Source organism: Spermophilus citellus, assembly GCF_964194105.1.
Source record: "Spermophilus citellus genome assembly, chromosome: 2".
Taxonomy (NCBI): Eukaryota; Metazoa; Chordata; class Mammalia; order Rodentia; family Sciuridae; genus Spermophilus; species Spermophilus citellus.
In genome coordinates, this window is record NC_138183.1 from 227,482,925 (window position 1) to 227,501,713 (window position 18,789).

At 42.0% G+C, this 18,789-nt stretch overlaps 1 protein-coding gene across 5 annotated transcripts in view; it reads left to right on the forward strand.

Annotated features, from left to right (window-relative positions):
• The window catches only part of CD44 (CD44 molecule (IN blood group)), an 84,449-nt gene extending 73,602 nt beyond the window's left edge, over positions 1–10,847 (forward strand). For all 5 annotated transcript variants that reach the window (XM_081280097.1, XM_081280093.1, XM_081280094.1 and 2 more), the window contains 2 exons: positions 1,358–1,436; positions 7,799–10,847. In XM_081280097.1, coding sequence (XP_081136223.1) covers positions 1,358–1,436; positions 7,799–8,003 — 284 coding nt within the window. In that variant the 3' untranslated portion in view covers positions 8,004–10,847. The remainder of the gene's footprint in view (positions 1–1,357; positions 1,437–7,798) is intronic.
• The last annotated feature ends 7,942 nt before the right edge of the window (positions 10,848–18,789 follow it).

The following is an 18,789-nucleotide window of genomic DNA, read 5'->3' on the forward strand; positions in this document are numbered from 1 at the left end:
TCCAAACTGAGGCACCCGTAGGGAAAGAGAAGAATGTGGTGTATGCCTGGCTCCTCTGCCTCAGCTTGTCTGAGCACACTTGAAGGCAGAGCCTCTGGAGAGAGGGGATGGGCTGCCAGGGAGGAGAGGGAAGGAGAAGGGAAATGCAGGAAGCTGTGATTGGCAGTAGACATCTTCCCAGCTCAAGTGAGAGTGAATGTGGAACATCTCAGGACCAGAGACCAGGGCCAAGGTGCAGGGTAGGCTGGAGAAACAGTACACTCCCGTCAGCCTCCCCACCAACTTGAGATGAGCCAAAGGTGGTACCCAGCAGGAAATAGGAGGAAATCAAGACTTCTCAAGAAAATGGACAATGAATGACTTTCCATCTTTCTTCTTTCTCAAGCCCTGGTTCATTGCAAGCATATAAAACTTGCACTTGCCAAGTCCTACCTTAATCCTATCAAAGCCTGATCTTAAAACAAGGGTATAGTATTTCAATAGGGCACAGTCATACATAGTATCAAAGAGGTTTTCAAAAATATAACTAAACAAATGGACGAAAATATCTGACCATTCAGAAGCTCCATGGTTACTATTTTCATCTGTATTCTTCCTGTTGTCTTTCAATGTAATTTATGTACAAAAATAGAACTGTATGGCACGTGTGGTCTGGTCAACCATTCCTGGTGGTTGACCACAGCTTTTCATATAATTTACTATTTTCTTCTTGGATATATACAATGGATATATCCTAATTTATTTAACCAATCCCCTACCATTGGGTTGTTCCCAACTTTTAATATTAGAAACAGCACAGTAAAGTGCATCTTTACAGCTAATTTTGAGATTCTATAAGTTCCAGTAAGTATAATTATGGGATCGAAAGCATGAATATTTTGAAAACTTTTGCAAATGGAGCCAAATGACCCTCATTACGTGTGTACAGATTCACCCGCTTTCTACCTCCCAAGCAGGTCCTTTGCCACACTCACTAGAATGTGACCTTCATTTTTGTTTAGAATGTTTCTTTCAAAAGAAGCATAAATTTCCTTTAATCTATTTAATAATACTGCACCAAAGGCATCTACAAGTCTCATCAAGTCACTCTAGGTGTTTTTGGAAAGAAATTTCTCGTGGTAGGACTTGAAAATGCTGACGGATGATAAAAGATTTATTCAGGAGGCCTGTTGGACAAGCAGCTACAGAAAAATTCTTGTTTTACAATGACCTGTCTGGTGGCTGGACCTTTTGGTTGGAGGGTTCTCGGTGCTGACTGTGGTTCTTATTTGAAACAGGTTGATTTTTAAACTGCATTTTTGGTTTTACAAAGTACATTTCCAAAGCTCACGCGTGTCCTTTGGTTCCTTCACACCAGAGTGGCTCATCATCTTGGCCTCCCTCTTGGCCCTGGCTTTGATTCTCGCAGTCTGCATTGCTGTCAACAGTCGGAGAAGGTAAGAGGATGCCCCTTGGGGCCTGCGACTTGGGGGAGGCATCATTCAAACTGAGGCTTTATGTCCTTGCTGCTCAGAGTGTAGTTCCTGTGACCAGCAGCCTTGGCTTCCTGGGAGCTGGTTAGAAATGCAGAATCTCAGTTCCATCCCAGACCTCCTATCTTAGAGTTTGGGCTTTAACAAGATCCCAGGGCTTGGTGGGCATGGCACAATTTAAGAAACCCTCCTGTCCCATTCTTTAGAGAAAGGAGACATTGGTGATTAGTTGGACCCCCACTTTTAAATGGTGGTTGAATCTCATGGTTTTTAATTTTTGCAGAGTTAAACCCAATGAAGACTCTGTCTCATAAAAGTTATGAAATAGCTCACAGGGAATGTACAATGAAGTATAGATTCACTCATTGATTTGTTAAATAAACATTTATTAAGTGCTTTGAGGATCCACAAAATATGGAAAGATTCAGGGATCTTTAGCCTGAGGCCCATGGAACCTTCCAGAACCCTTGCCTGAAGCATGCATTAGTTTTGTGTGTCTTGGTTTTTTTGTTTGTTTGTTTGTTTGTTTGTTTTTTGTTGTTATAATAATGTTTTCTATTTTCTGGAAGCTGCAGTTACAAGAATTCAGGTTATAGCCTAGGAAAATTTGCTAACATTGAGATCTATGGAACAATAAAGAACTTTCCTTAGGAGAGTGGGTAAAGACAGAGCACTCCGGTGGATAAAGACAGAGAAGACCTAGAGAGAATGGGCAAGTGTTCTCTTTGCCTGTCCTTAGAGGCCCCCCTCTCTCTTCCTACCTCAACCGGGGCTTAGCAGTTTGAAGATTATTTGCATGGTACATACACATAGTTAAGCCACAAGCAGGCACCAGAAGTAACGCTACCCAGGGTGAACAGGAGGACAGTAATAATTCTCGCAACAGAGGAAATGAGCATTAACCAGGAAGACTTTAAAATAAAGGTGTACTTTTATATAAGTGGAAATTTTCTGCCCAAGACTCTTTAAAGACTCATTATGAAACCTTTGTAACATTAAACCGTTCATAGATGTCCCCCGGGATTGCTTCTAAAGTAAGAGAATCTTATTTTCAGGTAGGGCTGCCTGCATTGTGCCTCTGAATCATCTCACAGGCCAGAAAATGCCCCTTAGTTTGGGAGAAGACCTAGAGAGAATTATAGACTCTTGGTTGTTCGCTTTTAGAAAACAATAAACAACTAATACCACGTTGTGCATAACCTTTGTAGTCTCCAATTATCTGAGGAAATCAATAGTACCAAATTTATACTGGTACAAGTTAATAAAAGTAGTATATTTTGGTGCCCCTGGGTTCAATCCACAGTACCAAAAAAAAAAAAAAAAGTACTATATTAAAGTCAATAGCTGTGTTTCTCTCTATACAACAAGAACCAGGGGTCTAAAAAACCTATGTGCTCCTATTAATGAAAAGGGATTTTTTAAAAAGTTGAATTTAAATAATGTGACTTGGGGAAACCGTTACAAAGAATCTTTGTACTTCCCCCCGGCTTCCTTGTCTTCTCTTGGATTACTGTTGCTCAATTAAATATGAATTTCCCATTGTTTGAAATTAGTCCTTTTGTCCCTAGAATGTACCCCTAATGCTCACATATACGGTCCATAAGTTTTGCACATGTCACCATGGAGACCTTGGCCTGCATTCTGTCAACGTGGGGAGCCCTCCGAGAAGCAGCTCAGCTGTCCCCAAGAGCAGCTGGGGTCTGTACATGGTGGAGGGTTAGTTCCCTGTCTTGTCAGCAGCAGCAGAGAGGACAGAGCCTCATGGTCCCGGGTCCCCTCCTCCCAAGACCAGCAGTCACCATAGCAACAGCCCAACAGGGACACACAGGACCCAGCAGAGCAAGTATCTCACTGGGAAAGTAGCTGTGTGGATGCCATAAATTACTGTGTCCCGATTTGATAATTGAAAACAGATTTGCCACTCAGCTAAAGGATGGTTAACGGCTGCACAGGCCCCTGGATGTTTACTGCATTCCTAAAGCCAACAGCCCATTTCTAATCCTGTTAGAAGGTTGGGGCCTTTCTGCTTTGGGTGTTAACACTGAAGAGTGATGCGGAATCCTATTTTCATCAAAGAACGTTTGGTTGAAAATAGGACCTCAAAGCAGACTTATTCATTCAGCAAACATCTTTTTAAATTTTATTTTGGTGCTGGGCATTGAACCCAGGGGCACTTTAACACTGAGTCACATCCCCAGCCCTTTTTAAAATTTTATTTAGAGACAAAGTTTCACTGAGTTGCTTAGGGCCTTGCTAAGTTGCTGAGGCTGGCTTTGAACTCTCGATCCTCCTGCCTCAGCCTCCTGAGCTGCTGAGATTACAGGTGTGTGCCACCGTGACCAGCTCAGCAAATATCTTTTGGGTGGCTCCCGGGACCATCAGCACTGGTGAGAAGGAAGAGAAAAAAGGAAGAGTGCTGTTCCTTCCATAGAAGAATCTTGAGTTTTAGTGGCTGTGTAAGCCTGTCAGATTTGAGTCACTTATTATTTGTGGAGAACATCCTCAGTGCCAGCCATTGTATAGGGATTATGGTTGAAAGAGGAAAGGTGCTAGTGGCTGATGTTGACGTGCAGGATTGACCATGACAAAGTGCTCTGTGAGTCACTGACGTAGGGTGTCCCATGACTTTTTCAGCTTTCCCCACCCTCCACCATATTCCAAAATTGCTTTCGATGATGTTCTTTATGAGACCAGCCTCAATGAATGACAGCTCTCCCGGGGAAATGCACTTGATTCACCCCCACTAAGAGCACACCATTTCAGGAGTCAATTGGGGTGGTAGATATTAGATGAAGCCCAAGAGAAGCAGCCTGCAGGCATCTTTCCCTTAAAGAATTTTTCCAATGTGTCTGAAGAGGAAAAAAGACCTGAGGACATTGTCAGAGAAGACTTTCCAAGACAGGAGGGATTTAAGGACATTTCTAGACTGATTGTACAGAAAAGACCTCCGCAGGACTCTGCTCTTATGGGAATAATCATATTTTCTGTGAACCCAGAAGGCAGTTAACCCACCCTCTTCTTGGTAGGTCCCCTCCATTAATCTCCATGATTTAGAAATGTCTTCCCCGTCTATTTCCACTGTCTAGCTTGCTGGGATCCTGCTGTCTACAATAGTGCTGTTCAATCACACTTTCTGAGTGATGGACACGTGCTGCATCTGTACTGTTTGTCCATAGCCACTAGCCACCTGAGGCTCATGAGCACTTAAAACATGGCTAATTCCACCAAAGAAGTGAATTTTAATCCCAGTGGCTCAGGAGGCTGAGGCAGGAGGATCTCGAGTTCAAAGCCAGCCTCAGCAAAAGCTAGGTGCTAAGCAACTCAGTGAGACCCTGTCGAATGTCCCTGAGTTCAATCCTCAGTACCTCCCAAAAATAAAATAATAATTTTAAATATTACTCATTTTGTTTAAATTCAGTTGACACACCTGTGGCTGGTGGTTATTGTATTAGATGGCACAGTTCTAAAACAACGTGAAATAAATTCCTAAATATCTTTTAAAGATTTTCAGGGAGAAGAGACGTGAATCAGTTGTTAAGTTAGTTGCCGAAGAAGCCTTTTGAGATAAATTCCACCATGTCCTAAAAGTTTGTTACCTGGATTTTAAAGCCCATCCAGCCTGCCCTGCCCCCTCCTGGTGAGCCCTTCATCTGGTGGTCACTGTGCTTGGTCACAGCGGGACATTTCCATGAGAGAAGACAAAGGCAAAACACAAGTCAGCAAGGATCCCCGGCCTTGGGAGTCATAAGGTCTAAGCTGTGACTCTGGCAATGTGACTCTAGACAATACCCGTGACCTCTGGAATAAGTGTTCAGTTTACATAAAAAGGAGTTGAGCTGGATGATCTCTAAGGTCTCTTCAGCTGCTGTTCCTCCTTCATTCCTAGAACTAAGGAAAATGGAAAATTTAGCCCTTATCTTTTGAAACTATTTATTAAGCACCTAGATCACTCAATATTGGACTGAGTTATTTATGAGAATCGTCTTACCCTCCTCCAAGAAGAGCTCAGACAGATAATGGAGATACATAAATCCAAAGAGGAGAGGAGCCAGCCAGAGGTCAAGTGTAGTATTCCTGTGTTGTAAGGTCAAGTGCTATTTACTTCCAAAATCAGCTTCATTTGGATTAATAACATTCGTCCCCGCCCCTGCATGCAGAGACAGATTTTTTTTTTTTTGTTTTTTAATGCTTACAAATCACTTTGCCACAGTACTTCATTCTCCTGCTCACCCATCCACCGGGCAGGCAAATAGAAATTACTTTAATGAGGCAACTTTCCTCCAAAGAACTCAGAGAATTTAGAATCATGCAAGTGGCAGTCTACTAGTAGCCCTTTAAACCCTTTTAATAGTACACAAAACATGGTAGGAGGAGGCAGCCAGAGGAAATCAGCCTAGTCCATTTCACATGGCTCTCGCTATGCCAGCAATTACAGCCAGCCACTTCTTGATCGCTTCCTGTATTCCGGATATCCATCTAAGTGCTTAGTGTCCTCAACCCACATTGTTCACAAAAGCAATAAATAATATCCATAATAGACTCTTTTATTGAGTACCAGGATCTGTCGAGGTCTTTCCATTCTCCTGTGAGGCTGATAACTCTCAATTGCCTCATTTCACAAGTAACAAAAGTGAAACTCAGAGAGGTTGAATAGCTCCAGGTCACACAGCTGCAAGGTCTCCCAGCCCAGCCTCCCAAACCCTGCTCTTGACCATGCACCCTACTCTGTGGGCTTTATCCACGCTCCTTGTCCTCGTAAATTTGCTCCGTAGTTCAAGCATCTTTCCCTCCACCCTTCACCAAGCCTCGTGCCAGAGGATATAAGATCCACCTCCTGTGGAGGAGGTATAATTTCAATTTCCCCAAACAAGAGATTAAAGTTTATAGCCTTGGCAGTCCTACAGGGAATGGCCTGTGATCATGAATAATAGAGGCTTTGTCTCTATAACTCAAATATCCAGCGGCAAAGTGAACAATTCCGACTTCATACTGTTTCCAGATATCCAGATGGTTGGCAGCACTGATAAGAGCCAAGCAGGGCCGGGCTTTTAGTCATAAAAGTCTAGATCTGAATATTGACTCTGTCAGTCTTATTCCTTAGGTGACCTCAAGAAAGTTATTAAACTTCTCTGGGCCCCAGTTTCCACTGCTGTGTAATGGGGACGATTGCTGCTTTGTGGGACTATTATAAGGATCATAGAAAATTATTTGTGAAGAGTCTGGAGTTCAGAAAGTATTTAACGAAAGCTAGACCTTCTCTCCTCCTGGTAGTTGTGAAACTGTGCAACTTTGTGCAACTTTGCTTCCGTTAAGCACCATTTTCTAACTGCTCTGTGTATAGCTGTGATCCTGTTACAGGAAAGAGGAAGCCCTGCACCAGGCCGGGAGGGTGAGGCAACACTATGACAATAGCAGGACAGTCTCATGCTCATTTGTAGAAAACCTTCTTCTGCATTTGAGTCTTAAGTAAGGTTATGAAGAAACCTTAACGTAACAGCGAATAATTTATCTTCTACCCAGGGTTATATGTGAGTGAACCAATGTTAGGGAAAATAAAAAATATGGCCCCTATTTCTAGAATAATGTTGTTTTATTCTTCTCTGTGCAAGCAGTAATAACACTGACAAGGCCAACGAAATGTTGACTGGGAGAGGAAGTGGTGCAACTTTCTTGAATACACAAATCAGAATGATTTACAATCCTCATGTTGACAGTTCACCTGAGTCTGCAGGAACTGCTGCACTGTCACAAAAGTCAACATTTCCATTGCATGGTGTAGTGGGAGAAGAATTAGAGCTTGGGAGTCAGACCGACCAGGGTTTGAATCCTGACTCTTTTACTGCTTGTTGAATATTTTGGGAAAAATACTAAATGTTCAGATCTCCAATTCTTCCTGTGACAGGATGATAATAATAGCGCTGGGTTCCCAGAATGGTGATCACAGATTCTCCAACTTGACCGTGCATCAGAAGCCCCCACGGACTTGTTATACCTCAGGTCCTGGGCCCCAATCCTAGAGTTTTCTGATTCACTGAGAATTACCATGTCTAACAAGTTCCAAAATGATGCTTTTGCTGTTGGTCCAGGGACCTCACTTTGAGAAATGCTGGTTGTTAAGAGTTGATAAGATAAGTAGAGAAGGTATCAAGCTCAGTGCTTTTAGGTCATTATAAACTGTGTTGATGGTCATGGTCATGACTGAACAGTGACGATGGTCATGATGATGGTGATTGAGTCATTTGACCCTGTCTCCACTTTATCTTAGTCAAAAGGCCAGGAACCCATGCTCATTTTACCCTTTCTCTCGGTGTTTTACAAATGATTAGGTGTGGGCAGAAGAAAAAGCTGGTGATCAACAATGGCAATGGGACCGTGGATGACAGAAAGCCAAGTGGACTCAACGGGGAAGCCAGCAAGTCTCAGGAAATGGTGCATTTGGTGAACAAGGAGTCATCGGAGACCCCAGACCAATTTATGACAGCCGATGAGACACGAAATCTGCAGAATGTGGACATGAAGATCGGGGTGTAACATCTACACCATTAACTTGAAAAGAAACCACATTTTGAAATATAACCATTACAGGGAGCTGGGACACGTCACAGATGCAATGTGCTACTGATTGTTTTATTGGGGACTTTTTTTTAAGCATAAAATTTTCTACTCTTTTTTGTTTTTTTGTGGTTTTTTTTTGTTTTGTTTTGTTTTTAAAAGTCAGGTCCAATTTATAAAAACAGCATTGCTTTCTGACATGAGGACTCAGTTAATAATCCACAAGAATCTGACAGTTCCAGTTCCCCACTAGAGGCCTTCACCCCTGCAGGGTGTGCTAAAGATGGCTTCTAACAAAGACCACAAATACATGTGTCTGATTCCCAACCTTCTCCATACCCCACCTCCCAGCTAATAGTCACCAGCTAAGGACATTCCCAGGGGCTAAGAGGGATTGGTCCCTGGGAGGAAATCTGAATGGACCCATATTGTCCCTCCGGCAGCCCGTCCCTGGGCATTGCTCTCCAGTGAGGGTAGGGTTTGGGGTGTACTGGATATACATCCCTTTTAAAAAACAGACCCCCCCCTGGAAATTTTTCAGATGCTTCTGGGAGACACCCAAAGGGTGAAGCTATTTATCTGTAGTAAGCTATTTATCTGTGTTTTTGAAATATTAAACCCTGGCGGTCCTTTGATCAGTATGATTTTTTTTTTTTTTTAGGTTACTTTGTCAGAGGCATAAAAGGGTTTCAGCTGATACATAATAAATATCTGTACTTCTTCCATTTTAACCCTTTGTGCTGTGATCCTTCTGTCTCTAAAACCAGCAACTTCTGGGTCTCTAGAGCTCATTGGGATAATCTGAGAATGGTCCTCCCTAAACTCATCTCAGAGTCCCTGGACTCCCACTCAGGATCCCTCAGCCAAACCTCACAGACCAAGGAAGACAGCACTGTTTGATTTCTGAGGCTGTTCAAAAGCTTTCTCTTGGATTCTGGAGTCAGAATTGTGAGCAGAAGAGCTTGACCCGCTTTGGGGTTTTAATGGCCACCTTTCTGTCCCCTTGAAGGGTTTTAAGAAATCATATTCCATTTTACCACCTGACCCTAGTGGTGATTTCTAAAAACCATATCATAATGCCTTTTGACCTCTCATGATTATAAATGAAAAAGTATGGTCAGTGGCCAACTGATTGGCATAGGTTGGTGGTGGTGGGGTAGGTGGTATAGATCTTATTCCACTATTTTATGGCATATTTGTTTGTCTGCCCCCCATGCAGTTTCTGACTGGGATGAGTTAAGTTCCTGGGGAATCCCTCAAAATGTTACAGGGTTTCCCACCACTGGAATCTTATCACTAGAAAAGCAGGTTTATGGCTAAACAAGAGAATAATGGCTTTATCCTCTGTCCTGTGTTTTTCCAACTTGGCAAGTCCTTTGGGGCACCTCTTCATCATTCAGGATGTGCCATTGGTCCTGGAACTTCCAAGGGCTACTCATAACCCATGAGGTTGACGCTCTTAAGTAAGGGTTCTCCTTTTTTAGGCTTCCAGAAAAGTTGCTCATTGCCTGAACTGCTGTGCTTCGCAGGCAATGTTTTTCAAGTCAAAAATAGGAGAAGAAGGGGGAAAAAATGCCTACTTAAAAATGAGGATTGGTTTGTACAAAGAGTTGACAGGAAGGATATATTTAAAGGAGAGATGCAAACTTTCCATGCCTTCCCAACCGCTGCTCTTCCTACCCGCTCTGACCTTCTCCCTCCGCTCTGGCCACAATCTTAAAAATGAAAACTCCTTTCTCTCCTTCTGTGAATGTTTTTGGCTACTTGCATGTTCAGATACCTGTTTTTTTTTTTTTTTTTTTTCCTTTTCAAGTTGAAAGAAAATGGACATCAGGTTTCTCTGGGTTGTTACTCCCACCAGTATTAAAAATTCCCCTTTTTTCTAAGGGATTTCTTGGCTCTGCCACACACCCAGACAGGCTCCCTCAGGCTCCTTAACCAGAATGCCACAAGCCACTCTGGGATCGGCTTTAAGAGGGCCCTGCCAGGCTCCACCTGTCCCCCAGATTCTTTTGGGGGAACATTGGAGAGTCAAGTCTCACAGCTAAAGATGATTTCCCACCCATTCTAAACATTTTCCAACAAATAGGCGGGATAGGAAATGATTTGACATAATGGCCATGACTCTGAAAGCATAATTTCACCACATGTCACTCCTACCAATGACAGGCCAGGTGGCCTGGACTAAGTCTTTAAACTGGGCCTTGTTACGAAAGTAAGGGGCTACCATTTAACTATATCACAAAGCAGCCCGAGAGCTTAAGGCATAATTTTCCCCGCAATTGTCAATCTTTTATGTCTCCTAAGGGCCTTCCTTAAATTAGCTCTGGGTGAAAAATCAAATGAGGCAAAAGACACCTTCAAGTCCCCATTTTGCAGGTTCTAGCCTGTCAACATGTATTTTTCCAGCAGAACCTCTCAAAAGGTTTTGCACTGAAACCCATAACATCAAGAATCAGTTTTGTGTCAACATTCACTCAGTGATGTCACAGCAGAGCAGTAGAAGAGAGGAAATATCCAACTTCTCTGGAAGAATGAAATATCCTTAAGAACAAGAATAGCAGGTTCGTTTGCTTTTGTCCTAGGTGTGTCTTGTTATAAGTCCTTGGTGTGGAGTTAGCAAAGACTGGCCCATTGTTCATGTTTGTACAATGATCATTGCTATTGCTACTTGGATTTTTCAGAGCACACCCTTCCTCTGGTTTTTGTATATTTATTGATGGACCAATAATAATGAGGAAAGCATGACATGTATTCTGCCCGGTTGAAAGCACTTATTGGAAAATATTAAAAGGCTAACATTAAAAGGCAAAAGGAAATGGACTCAGAAGTCTCTAATTCAAGGGAAATGGGAGGCTGGGAGGGACGAGCTGTGGTTGTCTCTCTGGGTAAAATGGAAGCACAAAGTCAAAGGTTTCTGAGGTGGTTGAAGCCTCACACTCATCTTGTTTGTTTTTTTTTGTTTTTTCCTAAAAGGAAAAACTACATGGTTTCCAACACTCAAGAGTCTTTTATTGAAGAAAGTTTGATTTTTACATAAGAGGTGTGTAGTCTACATTTTTCAAACTAAGTGAGATTCTGGGACGTGTTCATTCTTTAAAAGCAAATAGCTATTCTTGGACTCCCCGCTGACGAGAGGAAGGTGAACATATCCTCTGTGCCACTGAGTATTCCTTTCACCTCCATGCCCTTAAGCAGGCCTATAAATAAAGACAATGAAGAGATACTGACTAAAGGATAAAGCAAATCAGAGATTGGAAGAAGAGACGATAGCAACAAAAATTTGAAACTAGATCAGAGAAAAATATTCAGCCTTTGGTTTTTGAGGATTGGCTTATTTCACTTAGCATGATGTTCTCCAGCTCCATCGATTTACCTGCAAATGCCATAATTTCATTCTTATTTCAGGCTGAGTGATATTCCATTGTGTATATATTTTCTTTATCCATTCATCTGTTGAAGGGCACTTAAGTTGATCCCATAGTTTAGCTATTGTGAATTGAGCTGCAATAAACATTGATGTGGCTGTGTTACTATCATATGCTGATTTTAAGTCCTTTGGGCATAAACCGAGGAGTAGAATAGCTGGGTCAAATCGTGGGTCCATTCCAAGTTTTCTGAGGAATCTCCATACTGCTTTCCATAGTGGTTGCACCAATTTGCAGTTCCACCAGCAATGTATAAGTGCTGTCATGTATGACATGACAGCATGTCATTTCCACATGTCATTTCCACTTTCATGTATAACTAATTAGAACCAACAAAAAAAATTGAAGCTAGAAAATAATAGTCAATTGGTAACTGACTGAACAATCTGGGAGAGCTAACCTCTAAGTCAGCAGTGGGGAAAGTTAAGAAACAAATTCATGCAGCAGAATCCCCAAAAGTTCAGGAATTGGCAGCATTAACTACTCTGAAAGTGGTGGGGAAGGTGGGGATAAGCTGGAGAGGCTTAAAGTCTATTTAGGAAGCAGTCAGAATTGCAGACCCCCTTCCCCACTCCATGCAGCTAAGAACTGTTCTATCTCAATCCCAGCAGAAGACCAGAGTTTATTCTGGTCTAAAAATAGTCCCTGGTTGAGTCAGGGTTTTATGATTTGGACCTGAAATGCCTCCACAAAGCACATGTGTTGTATACTTGGTCTCCAATGCAGCAGTGATCAGAGGTAGGGCCTTCAGGAGGGGACTGGATCATGGGGGTTCTGACCTCATCAATCCATTAATCCATTGAGGGATTCACAGTTTAATAGGCTATGGGAAGATGGTGGAAATTTTAGGAGGTAGACACTAGTTGGAGGAAGAAGGTCACTGAGTCCCTGTCTTTGGAGGACATATTTTGTCTTGGGACGCTTCTTTCCTCTATCTTTATCTCTCTCTGCTTTCCATCCACCACAAAGTGAGAAGCAATGTCCCACCCCTTGCACCATGGTACACTCCACACCATCATGTTCTGTTTTCAATGGTCACAAAGTGATAGGTCCAAGTGACCAAGGACTTAAACCTCTGAAACGATGAGCAAAACTAAATCTTTCTTCCCTTTATTTTCCCAGGCATATTATCCCAGTAATGGAAAGCTGACTAAAATTAAATTGATACCAAGAATGGGGTTATCACCGGGCATGGTGGCACACGCCTATAATCCTAGAGGCTCTGGAGGGCTGAGGCAGGCAGATCTCGAGTTCAAAGCCAGCCTCAGCAACAGTGAGGAGTTAAGCAACTCAGTGAGACCCTGTCTCTAAATAAAATACAAAATAGGGATGGGGATGTGACTCAGTGGCTTAGTGTCCCTGAGTTCAATCCCTGGTAACCCCCCCCCCCAAAATGGAGTTAACTATATCTGACAATGAAGTGAGACCCAGGCCACAAGATCAACATGTAATAATAGGAAATGTAGAAAGAGAAAACACAAAATGGAGAGGAAGAAATCATCCAAGAAATAAATCAAGAAAATTTCCCAGAACTTAAGAACATGAATATTTGACTAAGAGCAACGGAGTACTTAATGGAGGAAAACAGACCCATGCTAAGCCACATTATCTTAAAAATTCATAACACTTGGGGCAAAGAGATGATCCTGTAAGTTTCTAGAAAGGAAATATAGGCAACACATAGAGGACTGAGAATCAAAATAGAATCGTACTTCTCAGTTGCCACATTGGAAGGTGAAAGGCCATGAAACAGTACCTTCAAAATTCTGAGGGAACTTTCTCCAAGCTAGAATTCTATCATCAAAATCTCAAATTAAGAATAAGTCTAGAACAAAGATATTTCAGATATGCCTAGTCTCTAAGCCTATGCACCCATTCACATGTGACTGCCAAAGGATGTACTCCACCAAAACAAGGGAGTTACCAAGAAAGGGGAAGACATGAGTTTCAGAAAACAAACTAAAGGGGATTCCTAAAATGATAAAGGGGGATACCAAGAAGATAGTTGCCCAACAGGTCTAGGGAACAATGAGTCCAAATTGGGGTACTGACTAATAATTGAAACAATACAAGTTTTGCCTTTATTGCCTTCTAATTAAAAATAAAATTATGTTTTTGTTGTTATCAGTTAACTATTGATGCACTAAAAGCCACTTCAAAATTAGTAGCTTAAAACAACAAACATCTATTTATTTCTCATGAGTCGACTAGTTGGTTGGCTGCTTCTGCTGATCTGGGCAGAACTCAGCTGACTCACACGTATGTGTAGTTAACTCACTGGTCAGATGGAAGCTGTCTGATCTAGGATGGCTTGATCTGGGTGGCCTGAAGCCTCTCTGTCCATGTGTCTATCACATGCTCCCCTCTGGCCATTCCAGACCTGGTAGGAATCCCAGGGAGAATTGATGCTCAGATGACTTCTGGAGGCCTAGGTACTAGCACTCTGCCATTCCACAGTATTGTATTGGTCAAAGAAAATCACAAGAGCAGTCCAGATTTAAAGGAGGGGAAATAAGTTCTACCTCCCAGTGGGAGGAGTTACAAAGTCACATTGAAAAAAGTGAAGCCACAAAGAGGTCAATTATCAGGGCCACAAGTGCAATCTATGTATGACAGGTATGTTGAAAGAATCTTGTGCCTCAAGGGTACCTTCACATTTACATGCAAAATATACTCACAATTTGGTCTATGTAGACAATAACATTAATTTTTAAAAAAAACATAAATAACTTCATAAATGCAGTGCTTATTAGAAAAAGAAGAAGCAGTTATGTGTAAACATATGTTTGCGAGATTGCAGAAGGACCATGAGCTTTGGAATCAGACATGTCACGGGGGTTTTAAAACTGATCCTGCCGTTGCTTAATCGTGAAAAATACTGCTTGCACAACTTAGATAATTTGAGTCTTAGTAAAAGAGGAACAGTTAAACCCTTATAGGATTGATAGGAGAATTCCATGAGGTAGTTTGTGTAATTCTGACTGAATGATATTATTTGATCAAAAATATTAATTTCTACTGGCCAAATTCCACATGTGCACAGTAGGTACTTGATTTATTTCCTCTAGTCCCCTGGATTCTAAATCAGGGTTTAATTGTGTGTCGCTATTAAGTTAGAGCCAGATTATTTCGGGATCCATGGCACCTCTTTGTCATTTAATTATAACAGAAAGGCTTTTGCTATTAAGCCAAGAGCAAGGAGGCCAGGCAGCTAACAGCTGCCATCCCTTGGTAAACTCTTGGTCCTCTGAGTTGTAACTGCACATTAACCAAAATTGGGCATCCATCCATAGCTTTGATCATCACCTCTAGGAAGTCATCTCACTCTACCTCTGCCCAGATGAGCTCATTTCTCTCTTCTTGCTATCAACTCTTGACCTTGTCTATCACTGATGTAGTTCTTACCTGGCAATTTCACTAATTTCCGACAAAGGCCTGCTCCATTCACTTCTGAAAGCAAGATCTGGCTTTGTATCTCCAAAGCACAACAGCACTCCCAGCTCCATCATGGCCTCCAAAGTGACCATCCGCTATCGATCACTTACAGATATTGAGGTTCACAAAAATTCACATCTTTTAATTTTCCCTACCACCCATAAGGAAAAAATTCCTATTCCACTTTTAGCTGCGGGTACAGAGAAATTCATTGTGGTCCCCAAACCACATTGGTAGAAAGCGGTAGAACCTGCATGGAGACCGGCTCTGCCCAAACTCTCTGACTACACATGTCTTACTGCCTATTTTCAGAAGCTTGGTGGATTGAATTTGTTGACATTGAGGGATCATCTCCAGATGTTGCAAAGAACCCAGAGCTCTCTGTGCCTGGTGCAGCCAAAGGGAATCTCCAGAAGCCACTGGGGAGGTTTGGAGATGAGTAAGCTAAATAGATGCACCCTGGGCCATGTTGGCAAAGGAATGAATTCAGGAATCCATAAACAACCTCATAGATGCTGTGTTTATTGGAAGAGAAAGGATCAGGTCATGTGGAACTATGATTTTTTGCCATGATGCCCCAGGCGAAGGGTCAGGAGGGGGAAGAAGTCTGGCTGAACAGCGTAGCCACAAGCCCCATTCCTGGCCTGTGCTGACATTTGGTCTTCAACACCAGTAGTTTGCTTGTAAGGGCTCCCCATAACCCGCCTCCTCAATCCCACCCCCTCAGGCTTTCAGACCGCTGACCTCATCGTGCAGTGACTACTATTTTCCACAAGTCTCATCCAAACCACTTTCTCCTTCCTCGATCCCTAAAGAGGAATGGCAAGAACCCCAGACCAGGGAGCCAAAGTCTAGTTTTCAAATGATGGTCTTTACCACTAGACTCTTTGTTCATATCCAACCCTAGTTATTTACTTATGGGTGAATTTACATAAGTGATTTCACAGCCTTGTGCCTGGGTTTCCTCATCTATAACATGGGAATAACAATTTCTACCAGAAAGGTTGTGAATATAAAGTAGGGACCTGGATAGAATATGAACCATGATTCAGGATGTTCTGAGAAGTTCTGAGCCTTTCCCAAACCCTCCCGAGAGTGTGGGTTCTGAAAACTTATGCCCTCCCCACTGAGATTTCAAATAACCACTAGGAGGAAGAGAAGGGGGTTCCTGTTTTGTTTTTTGTTTTTGTGGGGTGGAGGGGGTGGAATGGTGAAATATGCAGGTTTGTTTTTGTCAATATCTTATTATACAAAGCCCTTGCCAGAGTCAAGCTTCAGGGTGGCTCCTAGACAGGGAGAGAGAGGAAAGGGGGTGAAATTCCAGGGCTTGGCTCTGTGATGATCCTCGGCCTTGGAAACTTGTCCATGCAAAAGTGGAGAGACAGGTTTTCAGCAACAAAGGCTTAAGGGCAATTCAAACTTCAGGTTGGGTTACTGGAGTTCGGTAAGAGCTTTATTGTTTTTTTTTTTTTCCCTCCTCCTAGGATTCTTTAAGTCTCATTATGAACTGAAGAAAAAACAAGTCAGGAAAAGCTGTCAGAAGGGTAAAATTAGTTAGAAGAAAGAAAAGAAGAGCAAGACTTCGAACAAGTGTTTGGAAAGAACTGAATTTAGTAGCTATTTATTAAGTCTCAGCTATGCATAGAGCTGATAGATAAATCATAATAGGCATAAAGTAATCTCCCCAATGTCTCTCTCCTCTCTTTCTCAGTGGGGCTTGTCAGTTACATTTCCAGGGCAGGATGGACTGGCCACACTTTGGCCCCTCTTCCACCCACTGGAGCCACTGGTGCTGGGTTTGGGCGGGCGGGGGGCACAGTTCAGAAATACAGTCTGACCTGAGTTACAAAGTCAATGGCAAGGCAGGCTCTGTCTCTGGGCTGTATCATATTGGGATTCCATTTAATTGTCAAGGAATCTCTAACCTCTTATTTTGTATCATTTCCCCTTGGAAAAAAGGCAGAGCTTTGTGTGTAAAGCTGGGAAAAGTCCTATGTGTTCATAGGACAAGCCAAGGAAGAACAGAATGGGAATCTTCCCATCCAGGTTCACATTCTTTCCAGAACTGATGTTTTCTCTACTGTTCCCAACCATCTTGTTGGTTTTCTGTGGCCTGTTGATAATACTCCCCCTAGTGGCTTCTTCAGCACTTCCCCTTGGTCTACCTGGAAGTTGAGTCCTGCTGGACTTCAGTCCTTGGATCCTCATGGAAAAAACAGAAAGAATCTCCACACTGTTTTCCAGAGTGGTTGCACCGATTTTTAGTCCCACCAGAAATGTATGAGTGTAACCTTTTCCCCACATCCTTGCCAACATTTATTGTTACTCATTTTCTTGATAATTGCCATCTTGACTGAAGTGAGATGGAATCTCAGTGTAGTTTTAATTTGCATTTCTCTAATTGCTAGAGATGTTGAACATTTTTCATGTATTTATTGACTATTCATATTTCTTCTGTGAAGTTTCTGTTGGGTTCCTTTGGCCATTTATTGATTGAGTTATTTGGGTTTTTGCTGTTAAGTTTTTTGAGTTATTTATATACCCTGGAGATTAATGCTCTATCTGAGGTACAGGTGGCAAAGATTTCTCTCCCATTCTGTAGGCCCTCTCTTCATGCTCTTGATTGTTTCCTTTGCTTGGAGAAGCTTTTTAGTTTGATACCATCCCACTTATTGATTCTCAATTTTACTTCTTGTGCTATAGGAGTCTTGTTGAGAAAGTCAGTTCCTAAGCTGACATTGTGGAGTGTTGGTTCTATATTTTCTTCTAGTAGATGTAGGGTTTTTGGTCTATGGAATCACCATTTGACCCAGTTATCCCACTCCTTGACATATACCCAAAGGACTTTAAATCAGCATACTACAGTGACGCACACATCAAAATTTATAGTACCTCAATTCACAATAGCTAAACTATGGAACCAAGCTAGGTGCCCTTCAACAAGTGAATGAATAAAGAAATTGTGGTATATATACACAATTGAATATTACTCAGCCATAAAAAAGAATGACTTTATGACATTTGCCGGTAAATGGATTGATCTGCAGATTATTATAGAAAGTGAAATAAGATAATCCCCACAAAAGCAAAGGTCAAATGCTCTCCCTTATATGTGGATGCTAACACACAATAAGGGTTGGGGAGGGAAGAATAAAAATTCAGTAGATTAGACAAAGGAGAATGCAGGGAATGGATGGGGGCACAGGAATAGGAAAGAATGGAATGAATCTGACTTAACTTTCTTGTGTACATATATGAACACACCACAGTTCCACATCATATAAGACTGGGATCCAAATTAGAGTAAGATGTACTCCATGCTTGTATAAATATATCAAATGTATACTCTACTGTCATGTATAACTAAAAAGAACAAAAGAAAAATAAATGATTTTAAAAAACATAAAGGAAAGTAAAGTTGGGGTTCTTTGCACTAAAGGCTTAGTGTGGAGGAGTCGAACCAGGTTGCCTGGGTGGGAAAAGGGGTCAGATTACAACCGATGACCCAATATTTTCTTTTTAATCAATATTTTGAGCTTTGAAAAGGACCCATGGGTCATGAAGGAAAGGAAACATTAATGAGTTGCAATTTAACTATTTTTTTTTTTTACTGAGTATCTACTGTACTTTGGTCACTCTGCTATATGCTGCACTACACAGCCTTGTCTGAGGTCCCCAATCACCGCAGTCAAGCACCTGCCATGACAGAGGGATGCACACGAGATTGTTGATCTGTGACAGCTGACACTGGGCACTGTCTGGAACATGTTGTATTACTCAGTTTAGTCATTCATCCTCCCTGTGGTGGATTATAGATAATGGGACACAGCTCACAGAGTTACCAAAACTAAACGAGGCAATCTGTTAGAGATCTCAAGACAGTGTCAAGCAGAGAGCACCAA